General features: G+C 39.2%; 1 protein-coding gene and 1 non-coding gene across 4 annotated transcripts; one reads left to right on the top strand and one right to left on the bottom strand.

Moving 5' to 3' along the window:
- Positions 1-669: 669 nt before the first annotated feature.
- LOC103460833 (N-chimaerin) lies at positions 670-15,955 on the bottom strand. 3 transcript variants are annotated; one of them, XM_008403147.3, is made up of 15 exons: positions 15,856-15,955; positions 15,452-15,547; positions 13,515-13,553; positions 13,303-13,358; positions 10,736-10,767; positions 10,543-10,656; positions 9,661-9,787; positions 9,342-9,500; positions 6,210-6,287; positions 5,217-5,301; positions 3,971-4,144; positions 3,607-3,684; positions 2,804-2,941; positions 2,617-2,722; positions 670-2,528 (listed from the first exon to the last, which is right to left on the bottom strand). In XM_008403147.3, the coding sequence occupies exons 2-15, from the start codon at positions 15,468-15,470 to the stop codon at positions 2,357-2,359; spliced, it is 1,377 nt and encodes a 458-aa protein (XP_008401369.1). In that variant the 5' UTR covers positions 15,471-15,547; positions 15,856-15,955; the 3' UTR covers positions 670-2,356. The 3 variants fall into 3 exon arrangements, with proteins under 3 accessions (XP_008401369.1, XP_008401370.1, XP_017158984.1); XM_008403148.3 differs by having other exon boundaries at positions 15,862-15,934; XM_017303495.2 differs by having other exon boundaries at positions 15,452-15,882.
- A 157-nt stretch (positions 15,956-16,112) lies between these two features.
- On the top strand, positions 16,113-16,186 carry trnai-aau (transfer RNA isoleucine (anticodon AAU)). The gene has a single exon. It is a non-coding gene; the product is annotated as a tRNA-Ile (tRNA).
- Positions 16,187-17,290: the final 1,104 nt, after the last annotated feature.

The raw sequence follows: 17,290 nt of genomic DNA, 5'->3' as shown, positions 1-17,290 counted from the left end.
ATGGTTAGCTGATTGGTCCTGAAGCTCCCAAGTAATGGGAGACAAATACATTCAGAAACCTATAGATGAAGTAATGAACTTGTGTTCATAAAACAGCATATCAGGAGCATTGCAAATAGAGGGAGAAAGGAGTAAATTTCTGCCTAAAAACTCTGAAATGTTTAGATTAATCTCAGAATTTGTTTAGAATTTTTTAAAAAATTTTGTGAGTTTCAAAACGTTATCACAAAACTTTTTTTTTTCTTTTTTTGAAATTTGCATGCAGATTTATTTTCGTTATTTCAATTTGTGCAATTATTTTGTTTATGGAGAATCACCTATAGAGAGCCAGAATTACATTTTAAACACATTTTTGTATTTTTTTTCTTGTTTCTACTTTCCTTGAAAAAGCATATTGATTTGCTCTGTTGTTGAAAATATGCTATACAAATAAAAGTGCTTTCATCAGGTGAAATGAAAAGCTTATTTCAAATTGAAACAATATATTTTAAAAACTTTTCTGAAAAGAAGTCGCTAAGCTGACTTTGCATAGAAAAACCAAACAACTGCTAGAAACTAAAACTGTACCTCCTTAAGTAATTTTTCCATCACATTTCTTTCTTCCACTCAACTTTCGTAGGACACTAGGACACATTCCACTTCTTTTATTATAAATGCATCACATTCAGATCATGATTTGAAAGCCATGTTTAATAATTTAATTACAACATGCAGAAACCATATAGAAAATACTTTACAGCCATGACAATAAAAATTGAAATTTCTTGATGCTAAAAAAAGCACATTTCACAGACAGCAGAAGGCTCAGAGGAAAAGTTTGATGTTAGTACTTGGTTAGGTAATGTTTGATAAAGAACTTTATTAGTTACATCCAACTCTTTACTTCTCTGGGTCATCATCGCTTCAATTTAAACACCGACCCCCGACAAAAGTGGGGGTAAAAACAAGAAACAGGGAGTCTTAATTGATGAGGAGAAACAAGCAAAAGGCCTCAATTTTATCCCTTCAAATGGCACATGTTTCTTTAAAAAGAAGATGAAAATAAACTCCTTCATATTACAAGCAGTTAACAACAGTTTTGGACCAGAAATACTGACTTGACTGGTTGAAAATGTACATTACACCTTCACACCTGGAGATGTTTGATCAGATTTAACACTCCTAATAATTTACTTCTGATTCAGATAAAAAACAATTTAACAACCCATAGCAAATGTGGTTCAGGAATGGAGGAGTAATTACACAGCAACAAACTTCTTAAATTAAAGCTCAGCAATTGCATAAAATAGTTTTTCTTTGCGGGCCGCTGTGTAGTTACAGTCCAGCTTTGGGAGAAAATTTAAACAGAAAAGGTCCAAATCACTGATGTTTCGAGTTTCTCATTCATCCTGCTGTCTACTTTCATGAAGCCAGTACTGCTTCCTTCTCAGAAGAGACTTAAATGAACATGTTGACATCGTAGTGAAGACAGAAAAGTGAAGTCTTGAAGTCTATAGCTAGAAAAACACAACATGTCGCAGATTTGATTATTTCTTTGTTGTAAAAATGCTTGTTGGTATTAAATCCCCGTAAATGTTGCCTTTAATACATGTAATATGACCACAAATCCTAGAGGAGTTGAAAAGAAGGCTTCATGGTTGCAGAGAGAGAAAGAGGACAAACAAACCATCAATTATAATCAATCATATCCCGTACTCCAGCATCTCTCTGCCTGGTTTTCTAACCATAAGACATTCTAAAAGACTCTTTGATGATAGGAGTTATGGGGTTATGACAACATTTAATTTCCCCTTGGGATAAATAAAGCATTTTTAATTTAATTGAACTGAAATTCATTTTAAATTTTGCTGAATTTTGCTTAGAAATGTAGCACAGTTTAAGAGAAAATAAAGATTTTTAGCTAACAAGCATTGCTGCAACAAAGAGAAAAAATAAATGCCATATGTTAAAAATTACCCAAATAATATACAAATTGAGCTCATTTTATGGGATTTTCTTCACAAATCCCCTTCTCCAGCCTCTGATTCAACTTGAAATGTCAAGATGCATAAGTCAATGCCACCTTTGTTGGTCTTTTCACAAGATAAATAAACAGAAAAACTAAAAGCTAAAAGTTTCAAGGCATCCGTTTATAAACTAAAACCAGTGTTTCCCCTACGTGGGCAGTTGCTACGTTTCTTTTTACCTCAGAAGGCTCAGAGTTTCAGCTGTCATTATCAATATTTAACATCTTCAAGTTTGCTGATTGTGAAAGATTACATAGAAATGCGGGGGAATCCTCGTAAACAGTCCCTTCCTTCAACTTTCCAGACATGTTCCTCCATTTTTCCGGAGCTTTTTTTTGTGTCCTTTTCTCTCAGAACAGCACATCTTCATTGGTAATGAGCGTCTCCACCACCAGTCTCTGGTATCGGATGTCATTGAGGGCCGTCATGGCGTCCAGTTCAGGGGCTCTCATCAGCGTTGGGCCGAAGACGATACCCAGATTCTCGCTGGACATGAGGTTCTCCTTCTCGTAATCCGTGACCCTGGATGTAGAGCAGGGGGCGACATAAGATTTCTTCTTCTGCTAAGTTCAGATAAAGACATTATAGTTGGTAAAGCCACCATTCTGACCTCTTGAGGTGAGCCATGAGGTATCTGAGTGTCTCGATGTGGGCGGGGGGCAGCAGCTTCAAGGCCTCATGCAGAGACTCCAGTCGTTTTTCTGCGTCTGTAATTTCTACGCCACACAGTAGGAAAACATTAACCATCAAATAACCTAAACTTAACAAAAAGCGTAAATTAAAGCAGCAACACCCACTTGCGGTCTCTATGAAGCGTGGGTAGGCGTCGTAAGTGATGAGGGGGATCGGCAGTTCCCTGAAGTACAGCTTGAGGGCGCCGGTGATGATGTTTATGTCCTCGTAAGCGTTTGATGAAATGTCTGCTTTCTCTCCGTCTGAGGGAAACAAGAAATCGATCAGCGACGGCCGACAAAATCAAGAAACACAAACAAGGCGGTGGTAAGGCTGGGCAATATGGCTTAATGATTTTAATCACTTTTTCCTTGCTTTATTGCCAAAAAAGAAATTACAAATGGCAGAAAAAATTTTTTTTAAGTATTTTTATTTCAATCATCCCTTCTTTGAGTTGTATGGCAGAGTATTAGGGAAAAGCTATGGGAATTTTTGCTTAAAATTCCCAAGTTGTTCCGTATTCCTCATTTTAATTTTTTGTTACTTTTTGTGTTGGAGTCCTCATAAAGTTACTACTTCATTCTACAAATATTATGACTTTATTCTGATTATATTATGACTTTATCCTCATATTATTTCAACTCTATCATCATATGGCTTTATCCTTGCAATATTATGACATTATTATTATAATAAATAATAATAGCCTGATCCCAATACTCTGTCCTAGAGTTGAATTCAAAGTCCAAATAAATAAAAGTTGTAAAACTGACACTGAACCCCAAGGAGCGCATTCGTAAAAATATCCATATTATCCCAAAATTAAATCGTCAAACAACAAACATTTGATTAAATAATTGATTAAATTGCTGTATTGCCCAGCCTTGGCTGTGGTGACATCCTGTGGACCGCAGGGGGCGACACTCACCTCTGTCAAAGGCCAGCTTGACGTCCTCGATCAGCTCACTGAAGCCTGATATTCTGTACAGACCCTCAGACTGAAGACCTGAATGATTGGACATTTCACACTCAGATTCATTTCTCTGATAAATAATTTAAAATATCAGGTAATAATCCCAAAAATAAAAGCATAAATTGTAATTTAGAGGAGATAAATCACTAAAACTAAAACTCCCACCCTGATAGGACCACCTCCAGACAGAGCTGCTACATCTCCTCATTTTCTGCTTATTCTATAAGCTGCTGCCTGGCTGACGCAGGCAGCAGCCTTGTGGGTTTTCTTCTCTCCACGTTACATAATCTCTGACTCACTCCGGCTTTCTTGGTCTCACCTCGAGCTTCGAGTTCCTGTATGCACATGTCGACCACCATGGGCCTCTTGGTGTTGTGGGCTTTGACCAGCGTGGTCAGGTCGCAGCTGTAGACCTTCTTGACGTGTCGCAGGTCCGGCTGGCAGTCGTTGGGGACGACCTTGGAGCACTGCTTGTGAACGTTCAGCCCGCAGTCTGACCGGAGGAACACACACATCGTCTTTTACTCATCTAAAGTCGTGATGTAACGAATTCAAGTCTAAACTTTGTGTTTTAACCAAACTACAAGGGAAAAATGAACACTTGAATTTATGGCAGAATAAATATAGATTTAATCAATTAATGAAATTACAGAATCTGTAGAGGAACAGAATAAAAGGAGGGAGAGAAGGAAACATGGGTGAGTTAATGATGACTGGATGAAAACTTGGATAGAGGGATGGGTGAACAGCTGGAGGAATGAAGGGGTGAACAGAAGGATGGAAAGATTGGTGGATGGTTGAATGGATGAAAAGATGGATGAACAGAAGGAAGAATGGATAGATAAATGGACAATAGATAAATGGATGGATGAAAAGATGGACAAATGGATGGATAAATTGACAAAAAGACGTATGTATGGATGGATGTATGGATGGATGAAAGGAAAGTTAGACAAAAAAATGGAAAGTCAGACGGGCGGATTGATAGACTGATGGATGAATGAACAGATAAATTGATAGACTAATGGATGAATGAATTAATGAATGGATGACTAAACAGATGGATGGACAGACAGATAATTGGATGAATAGATAAATGGACATTAGATGGACAGATGGACAAACAGATGAGTGGATAAATGGATGAAGAGTTGGATGGACAAATGGATGAATGGACAAAGATATGGATAGACGGACGAACAGACAGATGGACAAACAAATGGACGGATGGTTGGATTAACGAATGTCTGTATGAATTGATAAATGGACAACAGGAATGAGTCCTATTCCTCCAGTTTTCCCATCTTTTAACTCTTTCATCCCTTTCTCCGTGTCAGCAGGAGTGAACTGCGACTCGCTGCATCGTCTCTGATGTTTCCTGTAATTGCAGCAGGACTGAAGCGTAGGAGCAGGACGGCGCCCACACAGAGACACTCTGTTCCTCAGAACTGGACAGGCTTCACGTTACAAAACAGCAGATGAGTCAACGTCAGCATCTCTGGGTTAAACAGAGGGGCGGACGGCGTCAAACACCCACAATATATAGACATAGATGATGTAAATACCTGCACATTTCACTCCCTGAGCGATCAGACCCCACATGAAGTTGGCACAGTATTCACACCAGTGAGGACCTCTGAACGTGTGAACCTGCAGGGCAGAAAAAGTTCAAACAGCTGCTTTTACACATTTTAAATGACAGAAAACATAATTAAAAGGAGAAGATATGAGCCGAAGTAACAAAAGGTTGTGTTGAGCAGCTCAGTGTTGATAAGAAAAGGTGAGAAAATCACTCAGAAAAGGTCAAGTAACTGCTGAGGGCCAGTCGTAATCTTAAAAATAGGTGGAGAGGAACGAACAAAAGCCTGACAGAGACATGATGGAGAGTTTTAATCAGCTCATTTACTGAACCAACTGGCCCTTCATAATGACATGCTGATAATCTCACAGAGCAAAACGTGTTAATATAAAACCTTTGGCTTCCTACAAGTCTGGAGGTCATGTTGAAACGAGTCAGTCTGACAAACTTTAAAGAACTCCCAGTTTATAATTAACCAATCAGATCAAAGAGTAGCTCTGAAGTGAATGAATGGATGGATGGATGGATGGATGGATGGATGAATGAATGAATGGATGGATGGATGGATGGATGGATGGATGGATGGATGGATGGATGGATGGATGGATGGATGGATGGATGGATGGATGGATGAATGAATAAATGAATGGATGGATGAATGGATGGATGGATGGATGGATGGATGGATGGATGGATGGATGGATGGATGGATGGATGGATGGATGGATGGATGGATGGATGGATGGATGGATGGATGGATGGATGGATGGATGGATGGATCAAATATTTGGGACAATAAAAATCTCTGGATGTGCCAATATGTTTCCATTCTCTTATTTTCTTTTCCTAACTTCTCCGGACCATAAAAACAGCCAAACCAGCTGCAGACGCCTCCAGACTGCAGGAACCATCAGCTCTTCTCACTATAAAAACATGTTGTCATGTTGACACAGGACCTCATGTTCCCCATGTTCCTCACCTTGAAGTTGTGGACCTTCTCATACTTGGGCACCATGTCGCTCTCCCTCAGCGTGGCGCGCCGCACCAGAGACGTGAGCTGCGAAAGGGCAAAAGATCTGATTGGTTGCCAGAAGGTGGAAGCAGGGGAGGAGGGTTTGGAGGGGGCCGCCGTCCGTTTCGCCGGGTCCGGACCGCTCCTGGAGGCGGCCAGGGAAGGAACCGAACCGACACTCGCATTCAGCCCGAGAGCAACTGAAAACAAAGATCCTTTCTGACTCGTTTTCTTCTTGTTTCGTCTGTTTTGCTGCTTTTTTCCTCTTTTGACCGCGTACGACTCTCTGCTCGGCATGGTTCAAGATCTAAAGTGGATTTATATTAAATTAAATTACAAAAAAAAAAAGTAAAAAAACTAAAAGTTCTGGAACAATTACACCCTCCAGTTTCCGACTGACAACATCCTGACGAAAGCAACCCACAACTAAGCTCAGCCAATCAGATTAGAGCGTCTCCACTTCACAACAAAAGCTCCCCTGAATCAGTCCCATGGTTTAAAACTAACAAAAACACAAAAACGCGTCATTTCTTGGAAGGTGACAGAGAAATACTCCCGGCTGGGAATAATGCGACAGGATTCCTGAGTCTCCGGTGGACGAGTGCTTCTGCCCACATGGCTCTCACCGTGTTAGTGAGAGGGATGGAGGGAGGGAGGCGGAGGAGAGGCAGGGGGAGGAGGCTGCAGCAACGGACGAATTTAACAGGTCACAATGAGAGAGGAGTGGGCCAATCACGCTCCAGCGGTTCCTGTTGTTTCGCCACTGGTTCTGCCACCTCGCCTGGTCCCGGGGGAGGAGAGAATGAGCCGAGGAACAAGCTGTTGTTTTATTCATTCCTTCACACTTTTTCTTTCCCCCCATCCTTTTGTCTTTTAGTTTAACATTTACAGATGGGAAAAAAAACAAAAACAAACTAGCTTTCACTGGTGTATTTTGTAATAAACACACAATAACACTAAGGTCTGTTTACACTCAACAAAGAGAAGGAGCTGAACTCCAAAAACAATGACATCTCTTACGTTTAATACTTAGTTTTTTAAAAAGAGTTTCATGTTTTTGAATTCTCAGGCAGTTTTTGCTGGATTAATGAAGCAATTATTGAAATAATCGTCAACTAATTGTGTAATCCATTAATCGTTACAACATATTGAACAGTAATTAGGCCAAAACTGTACAAAACATATACATTTTGCATTTAAAATTGACAAAAAATTTATGTTATGGTATTTTAAGCAATAAAATATTTCATTTTGAATTAAAAAAATTGAAATAAGAAAGTATATTAGCATATTTTAACATATTTCCAATGCTATAGGCTGAAAAAGCTAAAGAATGGGTCGACTTTTTTATCCGATTTACTGTAAGAATTGATAGATTAATCAATGATTAATTCACTGTTAGTTGCAGCCCTGATATATGTGTCTATTTATTCATATATATTAATCTATGGTAGCTACAATCTTCTTTCTAAAGATGTCAATAAACTTTACTTCAACAGTCGGGAGCGCCTTATTAAATATCTGATGTTTACAAAATGTTCAGTAATGACGCTATTTATTCGCTTTAAGTGGGAATTTATTTGAGTGTCTTAATTTATTCTTCAACATAAACTGCATTTTTCCCATGAAATTCACAAAAACAAATTAAATCGCAATTTTTATCGTTTCTTTATATTATTTCGATGTTGCTAAAGTTGACATTAAATAAGCATATTGTCCAAATATATTAGAGAAACACAAGGTTGTTTCTAATAACTTTGGCTTCAGGTAAATTTATATTTTCTGATATCTTAGGATCAACGTAGAGTAGAAAAACTTCACAGTTAAGCTTTAAATTGTGTATTCAGCTCTTTTAAAATTATTTTTACTGTAAAATATAGCACAATAAATAGATTTTAAACCTTAAAGACACAAAACAAGCAAGCAGACAGTCATTGTGAGGTGCTCCTGGGTCATCTGCAAGCTTTAAAATCGCCACCAAACCCATCATGGAGAGTAATAAAACAATGATGGGAGCCAGTTCTGGTCTCAGTGTCACAGCTGCACTGCTTTGTCTGCAATTCTACCCAATTACAAAAACACACACGTACACAGGACCAACCCCCCCCTCCGCCAACACACACACATGCACACCGAAGCGCAGACAGTGATGTATGAGGTGCAGTAGAAGGTGGTCATGCACTGCAGGTCATGCAGGATCCACAAATGTCACTTTCACACCTTGCAAAAGTATTTATACCCCTCAAACTCCAACGCCTAGTCATGTATTTCATTACAAGATCCACGCGGAGGATGATTCCTGTGCAAAAAAGCATTAAGTTCACCTTATCAAATCACCTCCACCCCCGTGCAACTAAACCGAATCCACCTACAGAGAGAAAGCGAATCGTTTCACAGCTGAATGGAAATTAATCTTGAACATTCTGGAGATGCAACCTTCTGCATCCGGCTGCTGTTATGTAACTTTACTGCAGAGCCCTTGGCTGGAGGCCATCTCTCCTCTGCATCCATCCTCCTCCAGCTCCCACTGCTGCATCTACACCAACCGTCCTCACCTCTGCTCTTATTCAAATTCACCTCCGGTTGTTTTAATTACTTCAGTCGTGACGGGGATTTCACAGCTTTCACGCCTTGCAGTTTTATCACAAAGTGGCTACTTAGGACGGTACGGGCGGGGGGCTAAGACATTTTATTTGGTGCATTGCCTGAAGAACAAACTCTTACAGCTTCCGCTAATAAATTATTCATCCCTTTGTGTGCGTTAGTGAAACAGGAGCCCTAATGATTTCTTATGTAAGTTGCATAAATTTAGACAAAAGTTCAAGTTTAATATCTTGAATGTGATTACCTCCCACTCTAAGTGAAGTAGCAGTAAGGCTTTGTTGTTTCTTGGGTGTTTGTGTTTGTTTAGCTAATTAGATAATCAGGAAATGATTAAAACCAGAATTATTATTTATATTTCTGCAACAGCACCTCCCATATTTAAATTGGATACAACGATGGGTTTTTAATGTGAACCCTCAAAGTCTTAGGCATCACTGGAGACCTTACGACCTTTGACCTTTCACTGAAGACATAAGGTTGGTCGTGATTGCTCACCCTATCTGTGTTTCGGCCATCTTTGATAGGGACCGGTCCGTCAGGCATCTCTGGGCTGTGTGGCAGGAGTTTCTTCAGAGTGGGCTCCTGGTTCAGAGTGGTGTAGCCCACGCGTTCATAGATGGGGTTGATGGTCATCTTGGCGATGTACTCCGCCGCCTGATAGAAGAAATAGAGCCACAGTATTAGTGTGGTTGGGTAAAACAGATTAAATCAGGACTACTGCACAGCTTCCATGTGAAAATACAGACTTTTCCAGACAAAATTTTCCATAGTTTTCAGAAAAAATATCAAAGAAGTCTGGAGAAACATGTTGTACCTTTGTCTCAATGTAGAGCGTGATGAGGCCGTCCGTGACGAGGTCATGGATGGACTCAAACCTTTTCTCACCAACAAAGTGTTTCCCATCGTGGTAGAGACGGAAATTCCTCGTCTGGTTTCCAAACCTGGAAGGAAGAGAAAGATGTACTGACTTTGTTCTGGAAGTGAGATCAAAATGTTTCTAATTCTCTCAGCTGCGGTTCAAATGTTGTTGTTTTTTACCAGCTGGTGCCAAACACCGTTAAGCTGGACATGACGATTTCAACTCTTGTGAAATTTGTGATTTTAAATCTGAGCAAAGTAACAGCTGCTGTCTGACCAAAGACTTGACAATTATGAGACATAAAACGTTTTCCTTCAGATTTTCTGATTTTAACAACTGTTGAATATTTTTCTTTGTTTAAGATGACAGATGTCGTGTGTGAATGTGTAAGTTACAGTTTCTGCAGGAAAACTGAAATGGGTCAACAGTGAAACCGCTGCGAGATAAAACAGCACCGGCATAAATCATTAACCCAAAACCCAACCTTTCTTTTTCTGCCACCCAGATTGGGACTCTGGTTTATGAAGGAGTATTTATGGAAGATAATTAGAACCACGGGGAGACAGAGCGGTTCAGGTGGAAGAATGACGCGTCTATGAATAGAGCAGCTGACCCAAAAGCAAATCTGAATCGAGCCATGTGCCCATTTCAACAGTGTGACGCCTACTCAGTGAAAACATGATGGCTCAGTTAATAAAGCCTCATATTTAACCAGATGAAGCCTCCTTTAGAAGTGATGTACTGAATTCATCAGATAAAAACTCCTTTGACTCAGTTTTTGGGATTGAGTTAAAAAGAACTCCATTCTGGTTCAGGAGTCAAAGTCATACATGATACCTTAAAGCCAGAGTGTAGGTGCCTGGCTGCCTCTGGCTCTCCCTGATGAGGTAGCTGCCTTCAGCCTGACTCAGGAGCTGATCGGCCTCCTCTCTCGATATCATCCCATGGAACCTGGACCAGGAAGACGATCAAATTTAGCAACTAAAGATCTAAGATCATCATCATATTCAATCATAAAACAGTAACTCACTCTCTTCCATAGTACTTAGGTCGGTTTTCCACCTGGATGGGGAGAAAATGCAGCTTAAATGATGACAATAAATGTACGGCTGAGTTCAGAACCTGAAAGTATTTCTTACCAAACGGCCACTGTGTTCGTGACTATGTGGGCGAACAGAACATTGCATGAGTCAGATATAAAACCTGAACACTTTGTTGCTGCCAACAAATCTGCTGCTGAGCCAATAAATCAACACAAACAGCAGTGAGTGTTAATTTAGAAGCGGTGTTGATTTTAAAACAATAATAAATCTTATGAATTTCCATAAAAGATGGGATTCTTTTGTATATATGTACAGTGTGAATTGTGCTCAACCTGTCAAAGTAAACTGTGACACATTATGTGTGAGATGGTGAAACTGAGAAACACTTCAGCTGGAATGAAGGAAATCCAGCTGGTTTATGAGCAAAGTGGAGGTTCGCTACGCGCCTCATGTCAGCTGTGCACGTGTTCCCAGGACACGGGCCAAGCCAGCCCTAATAACCATTACTAACACTCAATTGACACCATCAGCAGCACTTAGTGAAGAGGAGGGATTTAATTCACGCCCAGTCGTTTCAGCCTTTTTGTCCTCTGAGAGAAATGATGAAACAGAGCGACAAAATGTGAAAGGGTATTTTGGTTTTTAAACAGGGAACGGCAGGAAGTACGACGAAAAAGTAAAATGTTAAATCTCACCAGTACTTCAAAGTGGTGAGTCTTAGGCCACACATTTTTAAATATTACAGAAACATAATCTACTAATTCATGTTGTCAACAAGCAGAGCTGCCTGAAGGGGATTGGAGAGCAGGTTCATCATCCACTTATAGATCGGAAGGGTTAACAATGTCAGGATACAATCATTTGAACTAGTGGTGTGCATTCAGAGTAGTGTACAAAACTACTTCATCAGAAAGTAGGCAAGATACTGAGAAAGGCTAGACCGAGTCCAAGACCAAACCAATAAAAAACCAACACTGATATTATCGTATGCAAGACACAGAGACTTTAAATGAGGACCAAGACCAAACCAAGGAGACAAACCTCAAGAACATTGTTGTGATGTAAGAGACAGAGTGAGACTAGACTAAGACTTTGAAAGAGGTAAGATCAAGTCCTACACCAAGATCAAATTAATTGAGATCACAGTGAAGAACATCAATGTTATTGGACACAAGAGACAAAGAACAAGATTTTGTAGGAGGCAAGACCAAGATCGGTCTCATGACTAAGACTTTGGAGGGGGAGAGATCAAGACCACTCTTGAGACAGAGTCTGAGATACGTACAAGACTTTTAAACTTCAAGGAGGCAAGACTGAGACAAAGATCAAGATCAAATTATTAAGAGCTCACTTTCAAGAATGTTGACATTAATTACTGCGAGAGACAGAGACAAGAAGTGTCCGGCAGATATCTGCTTCAAGTCCTCCTCAATTGGTCCATCACTCCTCACTCAATCTTTTTATTTACATAGCATTTATTGAAATGGAAAAAAGTTAGAGGCGATCAAGGAACAATTGATCGTTGGTAGAATGATTGGCTTATCACTCGTTAAGAAAGTTTTCTTGATGAAATCACCCTTATAATTAACTCTCCATTTTGACTAATGAAGTGAAATCAACTCAAATCCTCATGTTTCATCATTTGTCGTCACAGAGGTAGTGCAGACCTCTTAGATGTTACAAAGCTTCTTGGTGTCACAGAACATAAATGAATATGAGTCACAGATAAAGGATCGTTATTTAGTCACATATGGCGACACCTAAACAGTCTCTGCTGATTGGAGCAGACGAGGGTCAGGGGAGGTGGGGTGTCCTCAATCCAGTCTACCCGCCTGCTATAATTGGGTCATGGACCGGTACGAAAAGCCAAAAGCTGCTCATTTAGTACCTACACAAACAAACACCACCACAAGCCCAACCTCAGAGGACAGCTGTGGACAAATTCAACAGACGGACAATCCCGACAGTAATCCCTATGGGTTCTCCCAAACCACAAACATCTGGTGTCTCGTTCTAGTTTGGACAGATGTGCAGGGGTGTATCAATTAGTGCAAGGTCAGCAAGAATCTTGACCTTTACATTTTGTGTCTGAATATCAGAGGTGTTCTCTGTGCTCTCTCGTGTGGCTCAGGGTGACACCAGCCTGACCTTTAGAAACACACTGAGACCAAACACCGCCTCCCCTGCTGCCATGAACTGTCCTGTCCTCTGGGTTGTGTTTGATTTTTACATTATTCTAAATTGGATTACGTCTAGTCAAAGTCTTTCTCAGGTTTGCCATATCCACCATAAGGCAAACAGCGAATGGGATTTCTTATATATTTAGTTTAAAAAATTGCACAACTAGTCAATAATTCTGCCTATAGATTCTTCCAACTCAGCAACTGTAGATCTGCTTTTTGTCTGCTTTTCTGATTATGTTGGTGGTCTAAAAATGAAATGAAAAAATATTTCATTATTAGAATTGTGGATTTAAATATTGCAGCTAATGATGACCGATAAAAAGGTAAATCTTCTGGTAAACAAAGGATGATGCCAAAAGGTGTGATCTCACCTCTGATGTGCAAGTGATCCTGCGAGGGTGTGGCGCCTCCTGCTGGAGCTGGTACACTACAGCAGAAAACACACTTCAGATGTTTTGCCAAACAACAACAGAGAAGGCATCACTTTGTGCTTAACTCAAAGTAACAAAGATATAAGATAAAAATGTAAACTAAGAAACAAAATCACACATATGACATCAAAAGTGCCTATTTTGATACTTACAGTAGGACTTCCAGACTGGTGGCCTGTACTCATCGTGATCTAAAGACAAAGGAAACATAATACTCTCATTGCCCTTTGCTACGCTGCCATCTAGTGGGCAAAGTTTGGCTGTCATGTTTGAATTTTTTTTATAATCCCTGAACGAAGTAAGGTCAGATTAGATTGAACTTTTCATCTCCTGCCAGCTGTTGTGAGGATTCAAGGTCACAGTAGCTGAAAATGCAGAGTTTTCATGCAACAAAACAATAATAAATAAAAGCATCGGCTTAGCTAGGGATTTCAGAAAAAAGTATCAGAATTTCATCCAAACCAGAGTCTTTGGGCTTAACTGCAGGAGTCATTTTGTTAGATAAAAACTTTAATAAGAAGAAAAATGCGCATAATAGGTGCATCAAAAATGGAAGTTCAGAGCACTTCAGGAGTCCTTTGCAATATTAATATTGCACATACTGATACTGAGATGACAACATATTTGCAAAACATTTATTAGCCCTGCTCAAAATGACCCTTCTTTAACATTTAAGCACATTTTGTGTGTTTAAATGTTATCATCTTTATGGCAACGTAATGAAACTCTGGCAGATAATGTTGGCCATATCTCTAGTTTCCTGATCATAATAAGTATTAACGATTTACAGATGCCTGCATTTGCTCTCATTAGAAACAATACTTGAAACAGACAAACAATAAATTAAATTGTTTCCACAACAAACTCCGAGTCCTGCAATAAAAATAAACATGCGTCCTCTGGTCAGCACCTTGCAGATTGTTCCGTCTTTGCTGGATGTGTAAAACTAACAGCGGGACTTCCTGTCTTGGTGTACTTTGTGTTCATTCCTCAAGCCTTATCTGTTGAGCACTCGTCCTCTTTGGTATCCTGTCTTCAAAACAACTCCCGATCCTCCCCGGGCGAGCGTCTCGCCCTCCCTTCTCAGGGCAATACAGCCGCTCGATTAGACAAACCCGACGAGAGCGCAGACATAACATGGACTCTGTGTCCAGAACCCGCTGCGGTTACTGTGACGATTTGTGCAAATACACGAGGAAAGGTGTGGCGCGTTGTAGATTACTTTACCACAGACTGTTTAGTACAAATGGAAGTGTAAATATTCAACATAAAACTCCATTTTGCACAAACCAATGGCAATCTAAAACATTATTATTTATTCAATAAAACAGGAAATAAATATACTAAAATAAAATAAATATAGGTAAAATATCTCTGGAATGTGTCCATTAAATTATTAATTAAATCTTAAAATAACTGGTCAAATAGGCATTTATTGCCTTTTAAATTCATATTAACAAAAGTTTAAACAAACCAACAATTATAATAACTGACCAAACAATAATTTTACTGGTGATTGTAGTAAACTGTATGGAAAACAATAATCATTTATTAAATATTAATATATGTGCTATAAATGTATTTGAGAACATTATGTACAAAACTATTCAGATTTAGCTTAATGCATACCGGTAATTATTTCAATAGTGGACTTCCCATTTGATATAGAAATTATTTGGTAACAAATAGGATTCATGCATTTATTGCTTTTCGTACTTTTGACATTTAATATGTTTATTGACTGATTTCCAATTTTATTTTAATGTTCACATTTAAATATTTTTGCATGTTTTATTGCACTGTGGCACTTTTACGCTCAATCCCGGTGTATAGACATGCAATAAAGTGCAAAACTAATAGATTTAATTTGCAGATAACTGGAAATGTAAATACACGGTAGTGCATTTGTACCTACTAGATGTAGATATTATTCAATGTCAGCTTTACCCACAGTTTTACTTGTCCAGCTTTATACAACATTATTTCTTAAGTGAATGAAATAATAGATCTTAAGCCATCTTTTCCTAAATACACACATAGAAAAATGAACACACTCCATCTACATCACCTGATGTGTGATGCTGCTTACCAAAGACATTTAAGGCCATCCTGATCACCAGATGTGATGAACAATTGACCAGTAGTTCCCAATACCGTCCAAACACGGACCGTGGTAACTCAGATCCTGGCAGAGAGGAGACACAACCACAAGAAAGAGGAGAACCTGAACATCACCGGGTGCGATCCAGCTTAATAACAGTGTAAAGAGCTCAGCAGCGGTAAAACAATAAGTGGTCAGATGTGGCAGGGGAGAGCTAACGTTAGCTGATTCACGCAGCGCTTCCTCAGATGGCAGGAAGCAGCGGGACCAAAACGGAGCAAAATGTGTCCCACTTCTTTTTAAGGAAAAAAAACAGCAAGGCTCCGCTAACAGAAATGATCAATCTTCACACCCGTTCGGGGGGAAAGCCGCGGTAGGCGAAAGATACTCACACTTACATCCCATTCTACATTATAGTCGCCATCTTGCCAGGTCACGTGAGCAGTCTCGTCTTCTCTTGGGGGGTAACTATGGCAACAGACCGTCACTCCCGCCTTAGGGTTTGTTGGACCCGGTTATCCTAGATTATTAGCAGTGTTTTGTCTTTAAAATGACAAATAAATACGGTTTAATGAAAGAAAACACAAAATTTTACAAAAACAGAGGAGGTCTATGGTTCTTGACAGACACTGGAGCAAACACGCCGCATGGCCGGTTAGCTCAGTTGGTTAGAGCGTGGTGCTAATAACGCCAAGGTCGCGGGTTCGATCCCCGTACGGGCCACTTGATCGTTTTCTGTCCAACGCTACAAAATGTAATAAAATATAAGTAAAACATTCACACAATATTACTGCTAAATATTTTGTTACCTAATGTGGCAACATTGTAATTGAAGACAAAATGAACATTGAACCCCCTATGATCATACTCTCATGTTCTTGTTTTTCTGCTTTTCTTTATATATTTTAAAATGTTTTATTTTTCAATGTCAAAACTGCTTTCAATGTCAAGGTAAAGCTGTCATTGTTTTAGCTCCACACATTTGGGGCAGTTAGCTTTGAAAGAAATAAGTTATGACACATCATTTCCCAACATGTTTGAAATCAATTTTAACACTTAAAAGCAAAAAAAAGAAAAGAGAAAGAAAAGGCATTTGAAAAGTTTTATGTAAAACAATAAAGTAAAATAAAAGTAAAAAAAATATTACACACATAATTATTCCCTCTTAAAATGGCTAAAATCACACACAGAAGGCATATCACATGCTAATCATGATAAAATATGTCCTGTTTAGATCGCAGACTTTTAATTATAATGCTGAAGTTAGAGTAAACACATCCATAAAGTAAATAAAATAGTGCACAACTGGAAAAAATGTCACATTAAATGTAAAGCAAGCCAAATAAATAGTTTGATCCAAGAACTTAATACTTTTAAAAGACAATTAAAGGAATAATAGCCAATTCAGAGACTTCTTGCTTCTGTCAGCATCAGTGTTCAACACATTAATCCTACTTACCTCACTTATACTGTTTAGTATTTGTATCCAGTTGTTGTTTCACGAGTTCAGACGTTATTGTTCTTGTCTGTGTTTGTCCATCCTCGTCTTGTTGGCCCATATTTGCTGTGATATCATTGACTCCACTGGCAGCTCTAGCGGACCACAAATAGACAAATGGCACATTTATTTATTTGTTTGTTCTAGGCCACACAGAAACACGACCTACTGACCTGACCTGACCTGATCTGACCTGTTCTGACCTGGCATGAAGTGGCAGCGGCGCCACCACAAGGTTTCCATGTGTGTTCTTTGTTTTTCTCATATGTAAATGAATGTAATTTATCAAAAAGATGCAAAACTAGGTCAAGTTGTGATTCATTTAAAGT

This window comes from Poecilia reticulata, chromosome 2 (genome assembly GCF_904066995.2).
Source record: "Poecilia reticulata chromosome 2, P_reticulata-male-v2, whole genome shotgun sequence".
In the NCBI taxonomy this organism is placed as follows: Eukaryota; Metazoa; Chordata; class Actinopteri; order Cyprinodontiformes; family Poeciliidae; genus Poecilia; species Poecilia reticulata.
Note: the sequence above shows the minus strand (reverse complement) of the source record. Positions and strands in the feature narration are given on the sequence as shown.